The following is a 23,771-nucleotide window of genomic DNA, read 5'->3' as shown; positions in this document are numbered from 1 at the left end:
AAGACCCGGCTTCATCTGATGAGGGGGAAAGGGTGAAGACGGGGAGCGCCCTTGAGCGAGGGCTCTTGAGACAGATTGGGGTCTGGCTCTGCACTGACACGGAGCTCCCCTGAGGGCTGCAGCATCTCTCTGGTCCCTGCGCTGTCCCAGGCGGAGTGCCTGGGCAAAAAGGGGAAGGCTGTGCCAGGCTACTGATGTCAGGAAAAGGAAGACACCCCCCCCACCCCAGATTCAGGCCCTTCCACGGATAACAGCTCTCCGAAGAGAATGACAGCTAAAAATACAGTATGGAAGTCTGGAGAAGGCAGTAAAAGGTTCTTCGTGAACGTCCGAATTTTCTGAGGGCAGTCTTTCAGCTCCTCTTGCTACAAACCATTTGTACAGGTGAGGCCCATGTAGTGGGAAGATACAGGAGCAAGAGCAGGCAGCTCTTGCTGGAACAGCAAGAAGGTTCTAGGCGTCCTCCTGCCCCCTCCTGCCTGAGAGCAGCAGCTGCTCACAGGGCCAGAGGAGCAGGGACAGCTGTGCTCCCCCGTGACGGGCAAAAATGGAAGCCGATGCCTCACCCTGCATTTTTGCTTCAGATTCCATCCACCTCTGTCGCCTACTCAACTGCCTGCACCAAGCAGGTGTGGACGCTCTTCCTAGCAGGGGGTTCATCTATAGGATGTCACGGTCTTCAAAGCCCACAGAGAGAGAGGCCTGGCATCAAATAAGCCACGTGCCAGAAAATCCCACTTAAATTCCCTGTCTACAAAATAAATAGCACTGAGACAATCAGCCATTTGGGAGAAGGCAAGTGTTGGCCCCCACCCAGCGTAGCCCGGTGTGTGAATGGTGACCAGGACCACTTACAACCAACATGGCACACACTGGGCACTATCGCTTACTGGAAAGGCTCATTAGTGTGGACCCAACACGACACAATACGCCTTCCAGGGAAAAGCAAAGAAGTCAGCTCCGGAAGGCACAGGCTGGGAAGAAGACAGACGGGCTGGGTGGCCTTGAGCATGGTCTTAACGTCACGTCTCTGAGCCTTGGATTTTAACTTCTGAAAATGACATCATCATCATAGCCTTTCAAAGGGTTGTCACAAGAATAAGATGAAATGATGGGAGCTGGAGAGCTGTGACGGTGCAGAACCCACTGGAGATACTGCTGGTTTGGAAACGCCGCGCGTCCAGGACGTGTGCTAAGCAAAGACACTGAAGCCATGCACAAGCCATAGCCTCTCCTAGACGCCTGTTCATACGATCGTGCCGAACAAGCCACAGGATTCGTGTCTTGGAAGCGGGCTGCCCTCCTTTCCGCGGCAGGCAGGTTGGTCCATTCTGACCTGCGGCTCAGGGTGCTTTTGTAATAGTCACAGGATGTCTGGGAAGGTCACAATTAATAACAAAAGTGCAGGGCATTGTCCTCTGACTGGTGGGATATGTTGCCCGGGAGACCGTCTCAGGCAGAACAAGATGATTTTTTTATATGGAAATAAACAGGAGAATGTTTTTAAAGGACATAACCCCTACGCTCCTCTCAAAGAAGCACCCTGCCCATTATTATAAATATTTTATTACTGCACACACATCCTAACCACTTCTTACGGCCGGAGCCACGGTGGTGATTTATTTCCATTTTGTGCCTCCATGGATTCGGCTGTATGTCTGACACAGACACTTGAGCCCTGGAGGGCTCACAGTTGCAAACAGAGCTGATTTGCAGACTGGAGGATTATTTGGAAATGTTTCCAAGTAAATGCATTTTGGCATGGGCCTTTAATTTCTGGAAACTTTGCTATTCACAGGCCTTGGGTCGTACACCCTCATTTTAGGACTTTCTTGATTTAAACCCCTACAAATACAGATGCCCTCTCTCCCAGCACTCGACTCCACTGACACCATCACACAAGATCCTTTTAATGGTGGTAATCCCGCAAAATAGAGAAACGTGCAGTTCCTGACGGGGCCTTGTAACATCAGAAAGATTTTCTTATTAAAGTCCTCGCCCCAAGGTTGGTTCTGCGGGTTGACTTTTAAAGTCCTTCCTTGGCAGCTGGAACCTGAGGATCCTTCTCTGTGCATTTGAGATGGAGGCAGTTGGGATGACAAGCATGGGTAGGGCCAGGCAGGGAGGGCAAGGAAATTATTTTCATTACCTGATGAGCACAGACCATGAGTGGCAGCCGGAATGGACAGGAGATCTGGGCCTGTGTGTGTGTGGGAAGCCCCAGCCTGTTTTGGGGAGGGAACTGGGGACTGCTCCAAGCCCACAGGTGCCCCCTGCCCAAAGGGGCCCTTTCAGAGTTTCTTGTTGAAAGGGGCAGAGTCGGGATGCCTGGGTGGCTCAGTTGGTTGGACAACTGCCTTCGGCTCCGGTCGTGATCCGGGAGTCCCGGGATCGAGTCCCACATCGGGCTCCCAGCTCCACGGGGAGTCTGCTTCTCCCTCTGACCTTCTCCTCGCTCATGCTCTCTCACTGTCTCTCTCTCAAATAAATAAATAAAAACTTTAAATAAAAAAAAGAAAAAAGAAAAAAAAGTGACCAAAGGGGCCCCAAGTGCTGATTCCAGTCCTCTCGTCCCCGTGAACCCTGCAAGACGGCCAACTTTAAGCCACTTCATGTAATGATCTAGCTTGTGTTTAGAGGATAATTCACATGCTTGAGCAAGACCTGAGAAGAGCAGTGAAGTGGTTGCGATGGGCTAATATGTCACGCGTATGGATAAAGGTATGTTAAACCACGAGCGGATGATTACATCAATAGCTACTGGGAAGAGCGGTCCTCCCTATGCAAAAAGCACAGAGCTAGAGCAGCTACACTTTTGTAACTTCTTATGTTTTTCTAAGACATTACATTTAGCTCCTTTCAACCTCTGTTAACCCAGTATTTGCTGATCACAGGCTCATGAGAGCACGGGCCTGATACTGGGGGGAAGGTAGTGATGGACACCCATGGTTCTTGTCGCATAAGGCTGGGGATGGACGCAAAGTGCAGGTCGTGGAATGAATATGTCTGTCGTGGCTGTACCGTCTGTTAGAAGAGATTTCATAAATACCTTTTAACATGGCTTTATTTTTTCCTGTTCACTACTTGCATCAACAAACCACTGCAATTATCACATTTGGCGTGATTTCAAGATTAGCAGTTTTGACAAAACAGATTTCTTCTCTCCCACCCAGCCAAGTTCTTGTAGAGTCCCCTCAACATTCTCAGAAGCCTGACTGCCCCATATAAGGCAGGGAAAGCAAAGTGGCCACGCTTTGGGCCACATCTGGCCCATGGAAGTGTGAATTTGGCCTGCCCCATCTTTCGAAACATACAGACTTCATTTCCAATGTTTAGAAACTGTGAGATCACAGGTAAAAAGCTAGAATTTTAAAAATTTCTTTGACTACACTAGGAAACCTGGCAATACTGAACATGTAAGAGTTAGCCCAGTAGCAACTGGTCAATTGTGATAATGTCAACTGCATTATTATTAATTAAAAATTATTCTATTAATAATGCATGCCCCGGGAAAAACTGAAACAGAAAGAAAAAATTTGAAATGAATAGCACACCTTGACCCCAACACATAATATCCCCCTTCATTCTTCTACCAAGATGCAAGCTTCGATACGTATGTGGATATGCTATGGGGATATGCAGAGGCTGCCCCTGCAACCCAAGCAACCCACAGTTGCTTGTTGGCCATAGTCCCCACCACTTCCTAGAGTCAGACATCAGCCTGAGTCTCTTGATTACTGTTGGGCTCCTCTAGACCTTTCAGTTTGCGATCCTAGCAAAACAGAGCCTGGACTCTTTATAATGAGAACCTAAAAATGGCCAAACACGGGCTACTTGCCTGAGGATGTACCCACGCAGCACCCCATTGTGCTCTGTTTCTGGGGGCGGTTGCCACTGGACCATGATGGACTGATTGGTACGCCCGCTGGCTACGATATTCTTTGGAGGAGCACTGGGCGGCTCTTCAGGTAACATCAACCTAGAGATAAAATATGGTGAGGGAAAGAGAGATTAGCATCCGAGACAAACGGTCCCCATTTGCATTCTCTGTCTGACTGAATCTGGAGCTTAACTATTTACCAAAATCAAGCGTTGAACAAAGCCAGGCACACAGCTGATCAAACTCAGAGGACATGCATGAAATAGGTACAGCAAATCAACATAATAGAGAATCAGTTCAGCCAGCAAGCAAGAAGACACAGGAGGTGACCTTATTCTGTCTGGATAACCCACAGCATCTCCACTCCGGGAAGGGATTACAAGCCTGAGCGAGCCAGGCCGCCGGCCCACAGCCTGAGATGCCTTCCAAATTGTGTTTTTCCTTAGCCCTTTTAGTATTTCTCATACCAAACTCCCACATTTTGAAAAAAGTCACTTAGATCTCAACTCTCCTATGATTCGGGCCCCGCCAGTGCTCAGGTTGGTTGGGGTGGGCACACTGAAATGGGGGGAAGCCACGGTCCCAGGTCAGGACCATTCAGGAACGTGCCGTGCCCTGCCAGACGCTTGCTTGTCAGGATGGTGGCAGCAGCTCCCGTCTCGCCGGCAGCCCGAGAGGACAGAGGGAGTGAAGACACGGTCAGTGCCTCATCTCGTGGATACCAAGGCCTGTGCTCTCAGAAATGCCTTGTGTTGGTGTGGCTGGAGCATTAGGGAGGTTGGAGACATTTCCCTCTGAGCACTGAAAGAAAACCCAGCTAGTCCAACACACGAGTGACTCCCTTTCTCTCTTCCTTCTGGTCTTTTCTGTGCATGTGTGGCCGATACCACTAAGGGATGCAGGTTGACTCCTTCTACCAATGTCTTCTTGTTAACTGGATGCTCAGTCTTGCTTTCGGGTCCCAGCTGCCCCGAGAGCCCACCGCGGCTGCGCGAGCACACACCTGCTTGTCTCTGCGCTGTACTGGCCTTTGCCCACTTGATTCACGGCACACACCCGGAATTGATAGGTGCGAGCTGGAGTCAGGCCGCGCACGGTGACGCCTGTCATCTCGGGGCCGACATTTGACAGATGTACTTTCCATGGAGAGTCTGAAAGAATGAGCAAAAGGAATTCAGAACCACACAGACACACATCTGAATAATAATAAGAAAATGCAAACTACATTTCCATAAGTTCTCTCATTTCATTTCCAGGGCGGAGGGAAGGGTTATCCCTGTTCCCCAGAAGTGGAAACCAAGGCTCGTGGCCACATGGCTAGCCGCTGGTAGCCACGGGGCCTGGCATTGAACTCCGAGACCTCCCGTCGTCCTCATGCTGCTGTCGACAAGCAAAGTGGCTTCTCCTTCAACCCCGCATATGGCAGTTTGAACTGAACCAAAATATTCCTCATTCCTGCGTTCCCTGTCAGCGCACACGGTGAGGCAGATTGCAGATTTGTCTCCCAGAAAAGGATGCCGCACATGTCACCAAATGATAAATAAAAACTATATTCATTAACATTTTAATAAAAGAGGAAATGAGCATGATAAAGACAGATGGGCTGTGCATTTTGCAACCCATCTGCGTGGCGGCCCATTACAGCACCGCACCCCTCAGTGGCTTTGGCTGGAGACAGACGTAATGAAATTCGCAGCTAGTTTAGAATATCTTTGCACCCAGCTTTCCGGCAGGTGTGCAAGAGCGACTCTGTCAGCCAAATGGGCTCTCGCCTGCAAGGCTTCAGAGGATTCTGCTGGGCTCCCACACCTTTGCGAGATTTTATTTTATTTTTTTCTTTCAGTGCAGAGTTGAAACATGCTTTCTGGCCCAATCATTTCGTAGAATGATGCCCTGGAATGAACAGGACCTGGCAATGACTTTGAACACCCACTGTCACTTCTCATTTGGAATCGTCATGATGCCTGACTGCATTTGCAAGTTATCAGTGAAGTGAAATTGGGGGAAGGGGGTTCTTGTGGAAATCAAACCGTCTGCCCCCTTCCTTGGAAGTGGTGCCCGAATCTCTCTCCCCCACACTAGAGATGGTCAGAGAGAGGAGAGCCGTGATTTTCCACGCTGCTGCCAGCCACGGGCGCCCTCCACACGTACAGTCAACACCTCTTCAGCAAAAACCTACAGACCTAACTATGAGGATCACAGGTCTGTGCCTGGGAACACATGCTGCTCCCTTAGGAGTCACCAAGAAAGAGCCACAAGCCCCTCCGAAATGAAATGAGACTCAAGGGCAACTTGTGTTGGCTCTCACAGCCAGCTGTCTACCGCGGAGCTGGAGTTTGGGAGCCGGATTCCTCGACAAAAAGTTATGCCGCTCTGGAGCGGGATGCCAGTTGGGCTACAAAGGCTGAATCTTTTTAATTATTTCGAATAAAGCTGCCTCCAAAAATGGCTTTCTGGGAATGCAGTCCTCAGCACCAGCTGGGCATTTCAGTGTACTTGGCTTTTGATTCTCAGTGATCTAGGTAATCTACGTTGGATGAGGACCCCCTGCTCTTTCTGTTTCCTTCAGAGTGCAACGTGTGCATCCCCAGGGAACTACAGAATTGCTCACACCGATTTCTCTTCTCGCTTTGGGAGTCTGAGACCCTTCTAGAAGCATTAAACATTTCATGGTGCTCTGGTCTGCCAAGCAGGCTCCCCTAGCCATTTGTATACATGGACAATGCAAGAACTTTCCCTCGCACCCCTGTAACTGCTGGTGGGGAGCAGCGCCTCTCCCTGCCAAGCCACACAGCAGTGGAGACACAGCTTCCCTCCAGAAGGCAGCCGGTGCAGAGCCGTCACAGCCGACTACGTGTTTCCATTGACAGTTGTTCACTTTTGTTTGAGCTTCTTCTATAAAGCAGGGGGTAGGAGGGGCAAGTCAAAACCACAGGGAGATCCCCATCACAACCACAGGATGACTACTATAAAGAAAGCAGAAATGGCATGTGTGGGCAGTGGGGGGGGCGGGGGGGGGAGAGAAGCTGGAACATTCGTGCCCTGCTGGTGGGGATGTGAAATGGAGCAGCGGCTGCAGAAACCAGTATGGCGGCTCCTAACTAAAGGCAGAACTACCGTATGATCCGGAAATTCTACGTCAAAATATAGGCCCCGAAGAACTGAAAGGAGGGTCACGAAGAGATATTAGTTAAGAACCCTCGTGTCCACTGATGGATGGACAGATGAACAAAATGTGGTCCATCCCTGCAATGAAATATTGTTCAGCTTTGAACAAGAAATTGACACACACTCCGACAGGGCTAAACCTTGAAAATAAGGCAGTCACAAGAAGATGGGTAGTGTAGGATTCCACTGATGAGAGGTCCCTGGAGGGGTCAGATCCGCAGACGCAGAGGCGAATGGCAGCTGCCAGGGTGGGGGTTGGGGGGGAGACAGGGAGTCACATTTTCAGTTTTGCCAGATGAGGATAAGAGATGGGTGGTACGACGTGAATGTACCGACCACTCAACTGGACATTTAAAAGTGGCTAAGATGGTAAATTTTATGTTATGGTATGTATTACCACAATGGAACATTTCTTTTTTCAATATGTAAGAAAAAAATGGGGAAATAACATAGCACTCCCGAGACTGGCATTGGTCTGAAGTAAGAGACACGTGCTGACTTAGCCAGTGCAGAGCCAGGGCCCGGTGGGTACTGGAGCTGGATGGGCTCATACCCCTCCCACTACTCCTTGTCTCTCCTCACCTCCCTGCCCCAATCTGGGCCCTGGACGACCTGCCTGGCAGGGCTGGGCTCTTTCTTACTTACTGGGAGATGGCCCAAGACTATCGCATTCTTCACCCAGAGGTTCATGCTCTATTTGGGAAGGTCTACACCACCTCCCTCTGGGCTCTGCATCTCCCTTCCCTCTGTGTCCTGAGTTAGCCAGCTCTGGCCCCAGGGTCCTGGTGTCTCTCTCCACCCGCCCTGGGCAGATCTTCCCTTTGCTGACTCTCTGCTTGGATGTTCTAAATCAAGACAGCCACCTGCTTCTTGTGGGGACCCTGGCCGAGGCAGTGTTCAATAAAACTTACCTCTGACCCTCTCTTCCTACAGACCTCAGTGTCTGTAAGCAAACAGCTCACCTGCTCAGTTACCTACAGAGTCCAAGGTCAGAAAAAAGCAAACTCAAAAGGATGGTGGCCAAGTCCACTGATGGAACCCATGTGTGTCAGCACAGAGGGGGCAGAGAGTGCCACATGACCCATCTCCTTCCCTCCTTCCCTCCCTCCCAGATTCAGCTCAGAGTGTAAACAGCCCCTCCAAGTGTGGAACCCTATGGAGCAGCAGCAGCAGATGTGAGGCCCAGCCCCAGTCTGACTCCCCAACAGGGCTTACTAATCTGCCCTGTATCCGGGGGCTGGGCTCAGTCCTTCGGATGCATCCAAATAAAACTCTTTATTTATTCTCTTCCCTCTCCCTCATAGAAGATAAAAGGTCTGGCAGGAAGAGAGATTAAACTGAAAACTAATACAAATGAACCCGATCCATCTCATGGGAACTCTGATTTGAACTGAAAAAAAAAAAAAAGAAAGAAAGAAAGAAAGAAAAAAAGTGGTGAGGGAAGGATTTGCTCCCTCCCAAGTCTCTGAACTTGAAGCTTGCTGAGAACTGGTGAAATGTAAAGGGCAGGTCTGTCCCTGACAATCCGTAAGCAAAATCCCTTTAGAAGATGCTCCTCCTGGTCCTCAGAAAGGAGGGCTCTGAGAGGCTCCTCTGAGGGGCTGGGATGTAGAAGATTCTTTTGAGAAAGGAAAGCATCCCATAAAAGTTTCAATAGCTTTTTTCCTCCCCTTCAGGGATGCCTCTTGCTCCTCTGATCTAGAAGCCGAAGGAAACTTGGACTTTCCCAGTCAGGCTATTAAACACACCTCCGCTCCACGCGGCCATCACTAATCTTTCTCTTGGCTTCAAGTGCCGGAATCCGCGAGGAGTTAATCACTCCTTTGCTCTGTGGATTGGTGAAAAAACAGGCAGTTTTCAGTCGCCATAAATGTACTGGAAGCTTTTCTTCCCCCTTCAGTAAAAAGAACCTTACCATGTTCTCAGTTAAAGGTATCCGAGGAAGGAAAAGACTTTTTCAAAGAAAATTTTCATTGCCGGAGGGCCCGTAATTATTACTTAGCCCTAATGTCTACATGGTAGCCTCTGTCTGGACACGCACTCACAGCTGTAACCATGAGACTCTCCTCGGGGAGGAGCCATTGTCTCCTCATATGGGTCAAGAAATGAAGACTCAGGGAGGTATAAATACTGTCCCCCTGGCCTTACAGGCCGTCACTTTCCAGACTCGGGGGCAGACCGAACATCACCAAAAGAGCAGCTGGGCCTCCAGCATCTTCTTTTGAGATGCAGTGGGAAGTACCGAGCGACATCCAGGCACCAGTGATAGACACACACACACACACACACACACATACGGTCCGAGAAAACACACAAAACCAAAAGCTGATGCAAATTCCTTCCCATCTCTGGGCAATTAAAGAGATGCAGGAACAAATGAAATGACATCATGAGGAAGCAATCGGCATGGGACATGGTGGGACATCCAGACGCCCTGGCCTCTTCACCAGACGAGAACAGGGGAAAGGGAAGTGGGGCTCTTGTTGATCAAGAGACAGAACCACCAAAGCAATGGATGGACATTGTCTGGATCTGGATTTATATTCAAAAGAATCAACTACAAACAGTCAATTTTTAAAAAAGCATTTGAAGAGGACACAAAGAAATGGAAAGACATTCCATGCTCATGGATTGGGAGAACAAGTATTAAAATGTCTATACTGCCCAAAGCAACCTACACATTTCATGTAAGCCACATCAGGATGCCAACAGTATTTTTCTCAGAGCTGGAATAAACATTCCAAAGACTTGCAGGGAACAACAGAAGACCTCAAATAGCCAAGTAATCCTGAAAAAGAAAAGCAAAATTGGTGGCATCACAATTCTGGACTTCAAGCTCTGTTACAAAGCTGTGATCATCAAGACAGTATGGTCCTGGCACTAAAACAGACATATAGATCAATGGAACAGAAGAGAGAACCCAGAAATGGACCCTCAACTCTATAGTGAACTAATCTTCGACAAAGCAGGAAAGAATGTCCAATAAAAAGACAGTCTCTTCAACAAATGGTGTTGGGAAAAGTGGACAGCAACATGCATAAAAATGAAACTGGATCATTTCCTTATACCACACCCAAAAATAGACTCAAAATGGATGAAAGACCTAAATGTGAGACAGGAATCCATCAAAATCCTAGAGAAGAACACAGGCAGCAACCTCTTTGAAATTGGCCATAGCAACTTCTTTCTAGATACATCTCTTGATGCAAGGGAAACAAAAGCAAAAATTAACTATTGGGACTTCATCAAAACAGAAAACTTCTGCATAGCAAAGGAAACAATCAACAAAACTAAAAGGCAACCAACAGAATGGGAGAAGATATTTGCAAAAGACGTATCTTATAAAGGGTTAGCATCTAAAACATAAAAAGAACTTATAAAACTCAACACCCAAAAACCAAATAATCCAGTTAAAAAAATGAGCAGAAGACATGAATAGACATTTTTTCCAAAGAAGACATCTAGATGGCCAACAGACATATGAAAAGATGCTCATTGTCACTCATCATCACGGAAATGCAAATCAAACCTGGAATGAGATATCACACTAGTCACAATGGCTAAAATCAACAACATAAGAAATAATGAATGTTGGTGAGGATGTGGAGAAAGGGGAGATGTCATACACTGTTGGTGGGAATGCAAACTGGTGCAACCATTCTGGAAAACAGTATGGAGGTTCCTCGAAAAGTTAAAAATAAAAATACCCTACAATCTAGTTATTGTACTACTAGGTATTTACCAAAAGATACAAAACACAGCTTCAAAGGGGGTAGCTGTACCCCGATGTTTATAGCAGCATTACCCACAATAGCCAAATTATGGAAAGAGCTCAAGTGTCCATTGACTGATAAATGGATAGACAAGAAGTGGTATATACATGCATGGGAATTTTGTTCAGCCATAAAAATGAATGAAATCTTGCCATCTGCAATGAGACAGAGCTAGAGAGCATAATACTGAGTGAAGTAAGTCGGCCAGACAAAGACAAATACCGTATGATTTCATTCCTATGTGGAATTTAAGAAATGAAGCAAATGATCATGTTATGGGGAGGGACCAAGAAACACTCTTAACTGTAGAGAACAAACCGGGTGTTGCTGGGTGGGGGGAGGTGGGCCAGGCGATGGGGTAACTGGGTGATGGGCATCAAGGAGGGCACGTGTCCTCATGAGCACTGGGTATAGTATGGAAGTGATGAATCACTAGACTCTACACCAGAAATTAATATTACACTGTACGCTAACTGAATTTAAATAAACACATAAAAAAGCAATTTGGGCCATATAAATATGGACTGAGTGTAAGATGATATTAAGGATTACCATTAATTTTGCTATATGTGATGTCATTTAGTTGAGCTATGTATAAAATCACTTAAAGTTGAAATGACATAATGTCCGGGATTTCCTTAAAAATACCCTAGCAAAACAAAACCAAAAAAAAAAAAAAAAAGGTGGGCACTGGACGAAACCAATATGGTAATATGTTGTATCAAAAATGAACACATGAATACCTTTGTGTATGTGTCATACTTTTCATACTAAAAAGTTTCTAGAAAGTGACTGTTTAATCGCAACATTGCCAGCACTGAGCATTGTGACCATCTTAAATCATGTTTGGTAGACGAAAAATGCGATTTCACTGATGCTTTGCCTTATATTTTTTACTGTGAATGAGAATTAACTTCTTGCATTAAAACAACTTCCCCTGGGTTACAGAGCATTAAGTGGAAGACTTAAGATGCACATTTATTATTTTCTTAATGCTGATTCCACTGTGGTTTTGGCTACAATAGTCTGTGTACTGTGTCTCTTAAAATATAAGCTTTAGGTTATAATAATAATAATATACATAAAATAACACCCATTTAAATAGCCACCCACAAGATAAACTCCATTGTTTCGATTTTACTCACTATTCGATCTTTCATACCTAGAAGCGTGCCTGACGTGGAGCAGGGGCTCGATCAGTATCTGTTCCGTGAAAGTACCTGCAATGTCCTGGGCACTGATGTGACTTCATATGTACACAGGTAACCTTCACAAAACCTTGTGTCAGGTATGATCACCCGCACGTTCATATGTGAAAAGGAGACACAGAAGGATGGAATCACAGATCACAGTCTCATCTTTCCACCTTGGCAGAAACTCCCAGGTCAAGGCAACTTTGCTCTTTTCGACTTCTCATTACTGGTCATAGTTAGTATTGACTCCTGCAAGTCAAGAGCCTGGTCCCAGGGATGACCCAGAAGCAGAGCTACACTCTTGGCCCGAAGCTTCCGAGAGTCTCAGCCACGCCACACTTGTGAGAGGCTCTCCTTCCCCATGCTGGTTGTTTAGAATGTAAGTGCTCTGGATTTCTCAGGAGGATACTGCACACTCAGGATGGGTGAGAATCAAAGCCTGGGCACAAATTAAGTTGCTCTTTCCAATGGCTAAACGCCTCTCCAGCATCAACAGTGGTAAGGCTGGCTGATGGCACGTACCCCTGATTGGAAGGGACAGGAGTGGCACTTGGCTTTTGTGTTCTTCCTTTTAGAACGCTAGAATTGCTAGTCTAATCATTAGAAAAACATCCCCAAATCCCAACCCAGTGACATCCTACAAAGCACCTGACCTGCACTCCTTAAAACTGTCAAGGTCGTCAAAAACGGAACGTCTGAGAAACCGTCCTGCCAAGAGGAGTCCAAGCACTGTTAATGCGGTGTAGTGTCCTGGGTGGGATCCTGGGTCAGAACTGAGTGAATGTGAATAAAACATGGACTTTAGTTAATAATAAATATGTCAATATTGGTTCATTCATTGTGACCAATGTACCACACGGATGGAAGATGTTCCCAAGATGGGAAACCATGTCTGGGCTTTTAGAAATTCTCTATCTTCCCAGTAACTCTGCAAACCTGAAACTATTCTAAAATAAACTAGAAGAGAAGAAAAGGCCTGTTTGTTCATGCTGGAGTGGACCAGGAAAGGGAGGGACAAGCTGGGGCAAGCAGCGTGGGACCCGCACTGGGAGGCCCTGTGCACTCCGTGGGAGAAGAGAACAGAGCTGTGTGTGCGGGTGCACACAGTTCGCGCAGGGAGGCGTGGACAGCAGGCTCAGAGCTGCTGCACAGCCGGGTTTCAAGCCACCGCGACCGTTCCTGACGCTGGAGCCCACGAGAGATGGGCTGTCCCACTGTTCCAGATGCAGCTCACTTCATCTCTCAGCGTTTGAGGGCCTGCTGTCCGTGTGGTGGAGGGACAGCAAGGGGCCGTGTCTTCCACAGCTGTGAACGGCAGTTGCTGAGTGCCCTCATGGTCGGAAGCTGGCGTCTGTTCTGGAACGCAAGGACAGATGGGCCTGGAGCTTCCGGCCCACATTGGCACTGGCCCTGACTGAGGCTTCACAGAGACTCCTGGGGCTCTGAATTGTTTTCCTCAATGAGAGCCCCAAGCAACATGAGCCATCCAAAACCCAAGTCCACCCACGGCATCATATGCCCATGAAGTGATGAGAGAAGGGTAAAAAGAACCAAAAACCAAAAATATATATATATATACACATACATATACACACACACAATTTATATTAATTATATATACAACTACACAAAAATTTCATATACATATAAAAATCATCTATATATATATGAAACACATCACAAAAATACACATATATTCATTAACGAAAACTTGGAAAATAGAGTATAAAAAAAAATGAAACCGAACAGGCCCAGGTACATTCTACTGCTTTTTAAAAACCATTTTCATGACTTCTCAAGCACTCTCTGCAATTATCTTCAAGTTTTTCAGACACTACTCTGACCTACGTTTCAGTGTCCAGCTCACTGAGTCACTGAAATTAATTCAGTGGGATGATCACTGCTTCTCAACAGTCAAGTGCCCTGAACATCCGGTTGTCACGAGAACTGAAAAATGGGGCTTGAAGGCCCACACAACCTCCGTATGGCTTGGCTGCTCAGGCCAAGAGTCAATCCCTGCCCCAAGCTCCTTGTCCACAACAGGCTGGAGAGGGGACTCAGAGGCAAGCTCAGTGGGCACTACAGAACGGTGTCTCTTGGCTCATTCAAAGCTCGGCAGGACATTCCAAGAGAAGCACAGATAAAAACTAGTTCTGAGGGCTGCCTGGGTGGCTCAGTGGGTTAAGTCTCTGCCTTCAGCTCAGATCATGATCTCGGGGTCCCGGGATGGAGTCCCGCCATCAGGCTCTCTGCTAGGCAGGGAGCCTGCTCCTTCCTCTCTCTCTCTACTTGTGATCTCTCTCTGTCAAATAAGTAAAATCTTAAAAAAAAACAAAAACTAGGTCGGCAAAGGGTAAAGACGACGCCAGTTACAAAGTGTTACGGATGAATGGATACGGAAGATATGGTCCATATATACTATGGAATATTTTGCCTCCATCAGAAAGGATGAACACGCAACATTTGTATCAACATGGACAAGACTGGAGGAGATTATGCTGAGTGAAATAAGTCAAGCAGAGAAAGTCAATTATCATATGGTTTTGCTTATTTGTGGAGCATAGGAATTACATGGAAGACACTGGGAGATGGAGAGGAGAAGGGAGTTGAGGGAAATTGGAGGGCGAGACTGTGGACTCTGAAGAACTGAGGGTTTTGGAGGGGAGGGGGGGTGGGAGGTTGGGTGAGCCTGGTGGGGAGTATGGTGGAGGACACGTATTGCACGGAGCACTGGGTATGGTGCATAAACAATGAATTCTGGAACACTTTAAAAAAATTAAAAAATAAATAAATAAAAATTAAAAATAAATAAATAAGTAAATAAATTAAAAAACAAAACAAAACAAAAGAAAGTGTTACAAGACTGAGAGGCCTTGACTTTGTAGTTGTGCTGCAGTGTCCTGCTCAGCGGGTAGAAGGCACATTGAGAGGATGGGCCATGCTTGCGACACGAGACAACAAGGTCCTCGGGACGGACAGGACGCCACGGAGCCATCACACATATCTAGAAAGTGCACTGAAGCACAAGATTGGAAGGATTCTGTGACTCGGACCTGCTCACGGCAACCCTGGGAAAGAAGCCTGAGGCCTGAGTCACGGGATGGATGGTCACAACCTGCAGGGTGTGGCGGAGGCCACCAGAGAGACCTGTGTCAGGGAACTCCCCGGCCTGGGAGTGGGGAGGCAGCAGGGGCTCTCTCCTAAGACAAGGCCCCAAGGAGCAGACAGTTAAAGTATGGTTTGGTGCCCCCCACTTAGGGAGGGCTTTCTCTGTTGGAGAGATCATCAGAGCAACAAAAAGTGTGCAGAGCCAGAGGGAAGAGGCCCCAAGTGTGGCCTTCAAGGTCGAGAATGAAAGCACTGAGCATCTGGGAACTAAGTGAGCCTCCCTGCCCCCACTACAGAAAGCAGCCAAAGCAACGCCAGGAATGGGCTTTGGGACATTATGCTCTTCACATCCAAGGGACTGGAACCCATGCACTGTGGGTGAGACCTCAGATGAGACCAAGGCTTAGGCTGCAAGGGGATATGCACTCCTGGACAGGACATGCGTGCTGAGCGGGAAAACCCATCTGCTTCAGAGAGGTGGAGAGAAGTCAGGGGGTTGGGAACAGGGATTGGATAATTCCAGAGCCGGAGGGGAACGGGGCTGTGGGCAGCAGCCACATCATGATGGCGGCGGTGTGCCCACTCAACAGGCCGGACCTTGGAGAGCTCGAACTTTGGCTGGCTGGAAGCAGGCGGCCTCTCTGCATCGGCACCAAGCAGTCATAGCAGTGTGTGCCACAGGCTTTAAAGGGCCTGCCACAGGGGCGCCCCAGCAAGGGCTGCAGCACCGCCCCCCCATCCCCCCGCTGATGTCTTTCTGGAGGGCAGGGAGCAGAGAGGGCAAGAACCCCCAGCTCCCCACCTCAGCCCCTCTCTGGGCCCACGGCACAGCAAGAGAACCACAATGAGTGTCAGTGACACAACTCTGTCTTCCTGCACGGATTTTAAAATAGGAGCAAACGCCATTAATGTGAGGTTCAATATGCAAAAGCCCCAAGAAAAATGAGCTGAGACATAAAATACTTCCTAACAACTCTGAGGCTATTAGTAGATACCTGCGTGAGCTATGTTTCAAAGACAGCATTAAAACGATTGGAAGCATAAAGAACAAAGTCTCTGCAATTTTGGCAAGCAAAACAGCGCAAAGCCTGTCAGCTTTTAAGCACATAATAGCAAGCGGGGTTGAAGACGTCGAACACGTGGTGCAGAGCCAGGCGGGAGTGGACTGCACTTGGGAGCAAGCGAGCTCATGGGGAGCGGGGTGCGAGGCAGCTGCCAGGCGCTGGCTGAGAGGACTCTGGGACCGCAGAACAAAGAGCTGAGCCGCACGGCTTAGAGTTATGCCTGTAAAGGACAAGGGAGCCCTCCTGCCTCCCCGAAGATTCTAAGCCCCGGAGAATGCCCCCCAGAAGCTGGTCATAGGCCAGCCACTGACAGAAGGTGCCCTGCTTGAGAAAGCTGAGGCCATGGCACTGTCCTGTGCCCAAGAAGACACAGGCTTGGGGAAAGTGCCCTCTGGAGCCCAAAACGTCCCCTGGGACTCGGCATGCTACAGCCAGGTTAGCTGATGACCACCCAGGACAACGCCCCTTAGTGGGCTCGCAGATCCCAGGCCCAGCCCCTGGCCTCCCAGGGGTCTTCGGCACCCTTCCTTCCAGGGGCTTCAATCACCAATTCAGAATAAGCAACCTTCCCACTCGCTCTGGCTGCCTCTGTCCCTCACACCAGGACAGAGCTGCCCACACACCCCGCCGGGCCCGTCTGCCGGGTTCAATATGGTTCTCGTGGCATCGCTCCGTTACCTAGTATGGCCCTCTGGGGATCAGGACTGTGGTCTGGCCTCCCTTGGTCTCTGCATGTGCATGTGCGAGTGTGTATATGTATACGCACACACACACACACAGAAGCTTTTAAAAAACATTTCAACATCTGAAGTGAAAATACATATAATATTGGATACAAAATGAAAATGAAAAATAAATAAACCCCCAAATAAAAAATAAACCCAAAATCATTAAGGAGGAGAGGACAGTGCTGAGCCCCTGGGAGGTAGTCCAGCTAAGCACTCAGTTCTGACTGCTCTGGGTTTCCCGGAGGCCAAAGAGAAAAGTGATATGCTAGACAGCAGAGTTTGAAAAGAAAGCTGCTAAGTCACCAGAGAGAGACAGGCATAGTCTTGGTGAGACACCCACCATGCAGATCCCTCCAGCCTAGAAACGAGTATGGCATTAACTTGTGGAAGACAGTGTTCCTCTCGAAGTTAAGGGAAAATACCTTAATTTGGAGTGTGAGGCTCAGGACCCTGGCATCATGATGGGGACCAAGGCCCTCGGCGTGTCTCCTTTTAACTCTGGAGGGCAGGACCTCAGGAATTCACCTCAGGGCTATGGAGGTGAGGACGTTCATAAGAGGAAGTTGTAGGCTATTGTTACATGGAATATTGCTATTTTAGGAGTAATTGGCTCGACAGAAGAAATTTCCATAAAGATATTTTAAAAATCCTAAGAACTGTGAATAGGAAGAATGTACTAGATCATGAAGAATTGTTTCAAATCAAGATCCTGTTCATTTATATGAACAGGAACAGGCTGCAGGGGAACGAGGCCTGCTGAGTGCTGGTCCTTGCAGGAGGAGGACGGACTGAGAAGGGCCACGGGGGAGCCTCCCAGCAGGTGGAAACATTTTGTACCTTACTTGAGGTAGGAGCTATGTGGTGTATGTGTATTTGTAAAAAGTCACTTAAGATCTCCACATTTCATGATATGAGAATTATTTGCCAGTATGCAACAGAAGATCAGTATCATATGTAACAGTAAACCCCTGGCAGACATTCCACTGAGATCAGAGGATGAACAAGAGACTCGCTACTGGGGCGCCTGGGTGGCTCAGTGGGTTAAGCCGCTGCCTTCGGCTCAGGTCATGATCTCAGGGTCCTGGGATCGAGCCCCACATTCGGCTCTCTGCTCAGCGGGGAGCCTGCTTCCCTCTCTCTCTCTGCCTGCCTCTCCATCTACTTGTGATTTCTCTCTGTCAAATAAATAAATAAAAATCTTTATAAAAAAAAAAAAGAGACTCGCTACTATGCTGATTATTCTTTTAAACTATTCTGGCCAACCCTGTAAGATTAAAAAAGAAAAAAGGAAAAAACAAGTCCTTATTATTTGGAGTAGATATGACTGTCTACCTAGAAAACTTAAGAGGATCAACAAGAAAATCATTAGAATAATAAGAAAATATGGAAAGTGGCTAGACAGAAGACAAACACTCGAACATCAGGACTATTCCAGTATCCCAACAATGTGAGCTACCTCCAATATGGAATAGAGAGAAAATCTATTCCTAGTAGCAACAGAACAGAATCTTGGCACAACTTTCACACAGAAGTATAGAGCCTGTGGCGTAAGCCAGCAAGCTTCCCTACAAGATATAAAAAAGGAGCTAATGAAATGGAGAAACAGGTTATTTTCTAGGTGGAAAGACAGAATCTCCAAGAAGTCAGCTCTCATAAAACTCATGATAGGTTTAACATCACTAAAAAAAGTCAATGGAACTACTTTTGAAAGCTGACAAAATAATTCCAATTTTTTTTCAGAAGAATAAACAGGTGACAAGAACTAGCAAAATTCTTTTTTTAAAAAAGATTTTTATTTATTTGACAGAGAGAGAGAGAGATCACAAGTAGGCAGAGAGGCAGGCAGAGGGAGAGGGGGAAGCAGGATCTCTGCTGAGCAGAGAGCTCAATCCCAGGACCCTGAGATGATGACCTGAGCCAAAGACAGAGACTTTAACCCCCTGAGCCACCCAGGCTCCCCAAGAACAGCAAAATTACTAAATGATGAAGGAAGTTGCTTTATCAGTTATTAAAACACATTTCAGAACCAAAACAATTAAAATAGAGACCAGGCAGAAAAACAGAAGATTAATGAATGGGTCCAAATAAACCCCAAACAGACCTTTATAGAAATAGGTCCTCTTCATGCATAAAAAAGGGAAAAAATCAATAAATAAATGGAATAGTCAGGGAATTTTGTTGGGAAAATGAATGTCATTTGGAAAAAAATAAAAATCACATGTCAGGATTTCCACCTAAATTTCAGGTGAATTTAAGAGTTAAATATATGAAAAAGTAAAGCTTTAAAAACAAGAGGAAAACTTACAAGAACCTGTATTTTATGCTTGTGTTGAACTATCCAACCAAATACACAAGTAACAAAAGAAATCACAGAGGAAAATATCAACAGATTTAACTATGTAAAAATCAAATACTTCCATATGTCAGAAAGTAATACATAAAAATTAAGAATAAAAAGCAAACTGAAAGAATATGTGTCATACATGACAGAGAAAACCCTAAGGCTCTGATACAAAAGCAGAGGAAAAGAAACAGACAGATCATAGAGAGGAAGTACAGAAAGCCAAGGAACTTGGAAAAATGTGTTCAGCAGGACCACTAATCAAAGAAATGCAAAGTAAAAATCTTCCAAACGCAGACATAGGAGAGTATCTTTGCAAGCTTGGGAGGAGGAAAAATATTCTTACAAGTTTCCTTCTAGGTATTTTCATTTGTTGGTGCTCTGCCTTCGCTGTGCCCTCAGGGCCTGGTTTGCCCCCAGGGTAATTCAGCACCACTGGAGCAGGAGACCTGGAACGGCGCTCCCCATCCCAGAGCAGACCTAGGACAGCACCCCCCAGAGCAGGAGCCTGGAAGCAGTGCCCCCTCCCCAGAAGATCTGGAATAGTTCCCCCCAGAGGGGAAGATCTGGAGAGAGTCCCCCCCTCCCCAGAGAGGCTCTAGGACAGTGCCCACCCCGGAGAGGGAGACCTGGGACAGCACCCCCTCCCTCCGAGAGCAAAACCTGGGAACAGTGTTCCCTGGAAGGGGAGACAGGGGACACTGCTCAGAGGAGATGCTACAAGGAGTTGACTAGAGACAGAGTGGCAGGGATGGGGAGAGAAACCCCGCAGCCCTGGATATTCGGCGGGTGCAAGGATCCACGGGCCGTGCCTTGTTGCTAAAGCTAATGGGCAAAGCAGTGAGTGGCTGGAGATAAGTCTGGAGAGGCAGGTGGCAGCTGGATGACGAAGAGCTCTATATATCACGCTCATAGCCTAGAATCTATTCTTTAAGCAATGAAATGTCTCTGGTGGAATCACGGCTGGTTGTGTGTCCAGAAGATGGCCTAGGGACCAGTCTCCAGGCCGTGCAGAGCCCTGTATACTCTGGGGGAGCAGAGTACATAGCCAGCCCCACTGCAGCCCCTTCTCTAGGGACCTCTGAAGGGTTTCTAGCAGGGGCTTCACTTGGGCACATGTGAATTTCGAGGGCTCCCGCTGATGGCCCCGGGGAGGGCACACTTGTGGAAGCGAACTGGAACGGCTTATCTGATGGGGTGAAAACTAGTCACGGACAGAGGCTGCAGGAACAGAGAGGGCAATGGGTTGGAGAAACATTTATGAGGTAAACCTTACTATCTGTGGGGAACAGAGTCAAAACGATGTTTGTTTAACTTGAGAAGGAGCAACTGTGGGGGAAACATGACGAGTTCTGACAGTTTGAGTTTGCTGAGCCCATGGGACAGCTGGGCAAGGATGTCTGGGGGACATTTGGTCACGTGAATCTTGGGTCCAGGGCCAAGGTCTAGGTCACAAACACGTTTTAGGGGACAGCCCACTGGCAACAGGTGAGCCGTGGTGGCATGGGGCTACTAGCGGGGGGCAGAGAGGAGGTGAAGACCCGTGGGCTGAGCAAGGAAAGTAAGGAATGTCGACATTGTAGGGGAGAAGAGGAAAGGAGGTCTCCAGACAAGTCATAAGGAATGGCCAGAGGATTGGGAGAAGAAGGGCTAGGAAGCCAGAAGGAGGCGGGAGTCAAGTCAACGGAACAAGTTGCTCTGGGTGGCGAGAGATCAAGGGCACGGACTGCACAGCTGTTGGGGAGGACCATGACCACTCCCTGCATCTGCCCTTCAGGACGAGGAGGCTCTGGTCTCTGCAGAGAAAAGAGGAGGGTAGGGCTGGGAGGAGGAGGAGGGATTTTCGTGAAGCAGAAAGAGTCAGGAGGGAAGGAGAACTAGAAGATAGAGGGCATCAGGTGTTAATTCCTGGAGGACCTGGGACAGAGAGGCTGGCTTTCATCTCACAAGGGACTGTCGTGATTGCTGTCAGTCGCTGTACTTCAAGTAAGCTCTAGATTTCTATTAGTGTGCATGCCTTTCAATAGTAACAATTACAAAGTTACCTTATATATATATATATATATTTTTATTTATTTGACAGAGAGAAATCACACGTAGATGGAGAGGCAGGCAGAGAGAGAGAAGGAAGCAGGCTCCCTGCTGAGCAGAGAGCCCGATGCGTGACTCGATCCCAGGACCCTGAGATCATGACCTGAGCCGAAGGCAGCGGCTTAACCCTCTGAGCCACCCAGGCGTCCCAAGTTACCTTATATTTTAATTAAATTCAAGTATTGTAAGATGTGATGGCGAAACCACAACTGTGAACACCTGGCTCTATTAAAAAAAGGGAAGGGAAGAACGAAGCTCCGGGCTCTGCATAAAGGTGCTTGTTCCCCGCGACTGCTCATGGGGAGACGTGCGCTACGGTGTAAAAAAAATTCATAGGAAAGAGACAATCTTTCCAGCTGGAGAAAGACCTCAACTCTTCTATTTCAGCAGTGGAATAAACGCCTTAGCGCAGCTCAGGGAACAACACATGCAAAGGGCTCAGTTTGAGGATTAGATTAAAACAAGGTTCGCCTCTCCCAAAGATCAGGGTTATCGTGAAAGCTCATTCGATGAGTACCTGTGATTCTCATACTGTATGAGGCCAACTCATGCATCTGAAAGGATACATTTTTTTTTAAAAAGGTAAAATTGCGGCTCTCATCCAAATACAAAACGAACACATGCTAAAGATTTTAGGCAGCTCATTAATTCAGGAAGGAACCAGTAAGGTGCTCCAACAGGATGAAAAGTGAATTCGAAGTGCACACTCCAAATGAATTCGCATATAGATGCAAACCCGGTTAATGTCTACAGAGTGATAACCGGTTACTGCAAGACGCACTTATAACCCAGACATGATTTATTTGCATTTCTATGGATGAGAATTATTCTCATTACCCTTCAGTTCTGTCCGAGCCACGGAGCTGTAGGAACAGCTTGAAAGCAATGGAAAGTGTGGGCATCTAGAGACAGCCAGCCCCGAAGGCTGCCGGATGAGACGCCTGGTAATGTGGGTTTGATCTGTCTCTGAGTCCACTTCAAAGCCCTCACAGTTTCTTCTGGCAGTCTCCTGCCTTGTTATCATAATCATCTCAAAGAAAGATTATTCTTGATCCAACTCAACAAGCACTTAAGAGACTGGGCCAAATGCTCTAGCTGTTCACCAGAATTCTCGACCAGTTCACTGCATCCTTGCTATCAGGCTCTCTTAACCCAGGACCCCCAGGGTCCCCTTGCCTGCAAACCCCGTGTGCTCTCAGCCCTGCCCGGCAGGTACCTTGAACCAGGCCTTCAGATGCTGCTGCCCTCTTTGAACCCCCACTCAGTGAGGAGAATGATCACGCCCCACAGAAAGGCAGTCCTCTGGGTGCCCGCGAGGCCCAGAGTGCTCTCCGTGGAGGGTTTTGACTCTAGGCAAGTGCACAGACAAAGGCTCAGCGGAAGCTGCAGAGCTCTGCTTCATGAAAGCTCTGGAGAGGCCCTCTGGTAATGGCTGGCATGTGGCGAGGGCAGGTGTTGCGAAGGGCCTGCCCCCACCACAGAACCATGCCAGTTTGGCCCCTGCAGGAGCCACGGTTTCCAGGAGAACGGCATGCTGATCGGCCTGTGAGGAGGAGCTGGCTGCAGAGAGTGGCCCGAGTAGCCGGGTGGATGGAGTTATTTAGAGTCGTCTGCTGGCACAGTGCAGAACGTAGGCCAGATACAATTTCCATTTTAGTGTATTGTTGCTAAGCTGTTCTTTCTGACCATAATTAGCCAGCATGTTCAGCTGTTTCTTAAGGGCATTGCTTCCTAGTAAAAATCAAAACCAGATCCTTGGCTCAGGGGACAGTGCGGTCTTCCTGTTTGCCGTGGCAGAAACAAGGCCCACTATGCAACTGGCAAGGCTGTGAACTGTTTCGGCAAAGCCCACAGAAGTATTTTGCCCAGTAGAAATCGGAATCAGCACACAGATAAGCACATCTTTCCACTCGAGGTTCTTCATGTAATAATATTTTGAGCAGTAATACTAAGAGTGTAGATTACTCTGGACTCTTCTATATCACAGTCTCTTTAGGAAAAACAGATGGGAGTTGGAGCCAGCTCCAGAAAGTCCCAGTCAGGAGAGACAGACGCTAATGAGGGACTAATGATGTTCTTAGACCCTCAGACCCGCAGGCATGTGAAGAGACTGAACGGCCACAGAGAGGACCGGTGTGTGCCAGGCTCTCTGCCGGCTGTCACGGGTACAGGGAGAATCGGGCTCTGCCCGTCCTTATGGGGTTCACAGTCTCCCCGGAAGACACACATGTAGACCAGTAACTATCATACACAGTGCCAAGTACTCGAGGGATAATATATACATAATGGTACAGAGACCCCAAGGAGGGAAAGAGGAAGCCCGTCTGGGCATGATGGGGGTGTGGGTCAAGGACAGCATGGAGGAAAGCCGTTAACTGAGCTAGGACACGAAGAGGGAGGGAGAATTTTCCCAGGCCAACACTTC

At 47.8% G+C, this 23,771-nt stretch overlaps 1 protein-coding gene across 1 annotated transcript in view; it reads right to left on the bottom strand.

Moving 5' to 3' along the window:
* Window positions 1-23,771, bottom strand: part of SDK1 (sidekick cell adhesion molecule 1) — a 510,043-nt gene that overhangs the window by 176,456 nt on the left and 309,816 nt on the right. Inside the window, exons 14-15 of the mRNA XM_044233031.1 lie at window positions 4,884-5,031; window positions 3,839-3,979 (exon numbers count right to left, since the gene is read on the bottom strand). Coding sequence (XP_044088966.1) covers window positions 3,839-3,979; window positions 4,884-5,031 — 289 coding nt within the window. The remainder of the gene's footprint in view (window positions 1-3,838; window positions 3,980-4,883; window positions 5,032-23,771) is intronic.

This window comes from Neovison vison, chromosome 14 (assembly GCF_020171115.1).
Source record: "Neovison vison isolate M4711 chromosome 14, ASM_NN_V1, whole genome shotgun sequence".
NCBI classification, from domain to species: Eukaryota; Metazoa; Chordata; class Mammalia; order Carnivora; family Mustelidae; genus Neogale; species Neogale vison.
Note: the sequence above shows the minus strand (reverse complement) of the source record. Positions and strands in the feature narration are given on the sequence as shown.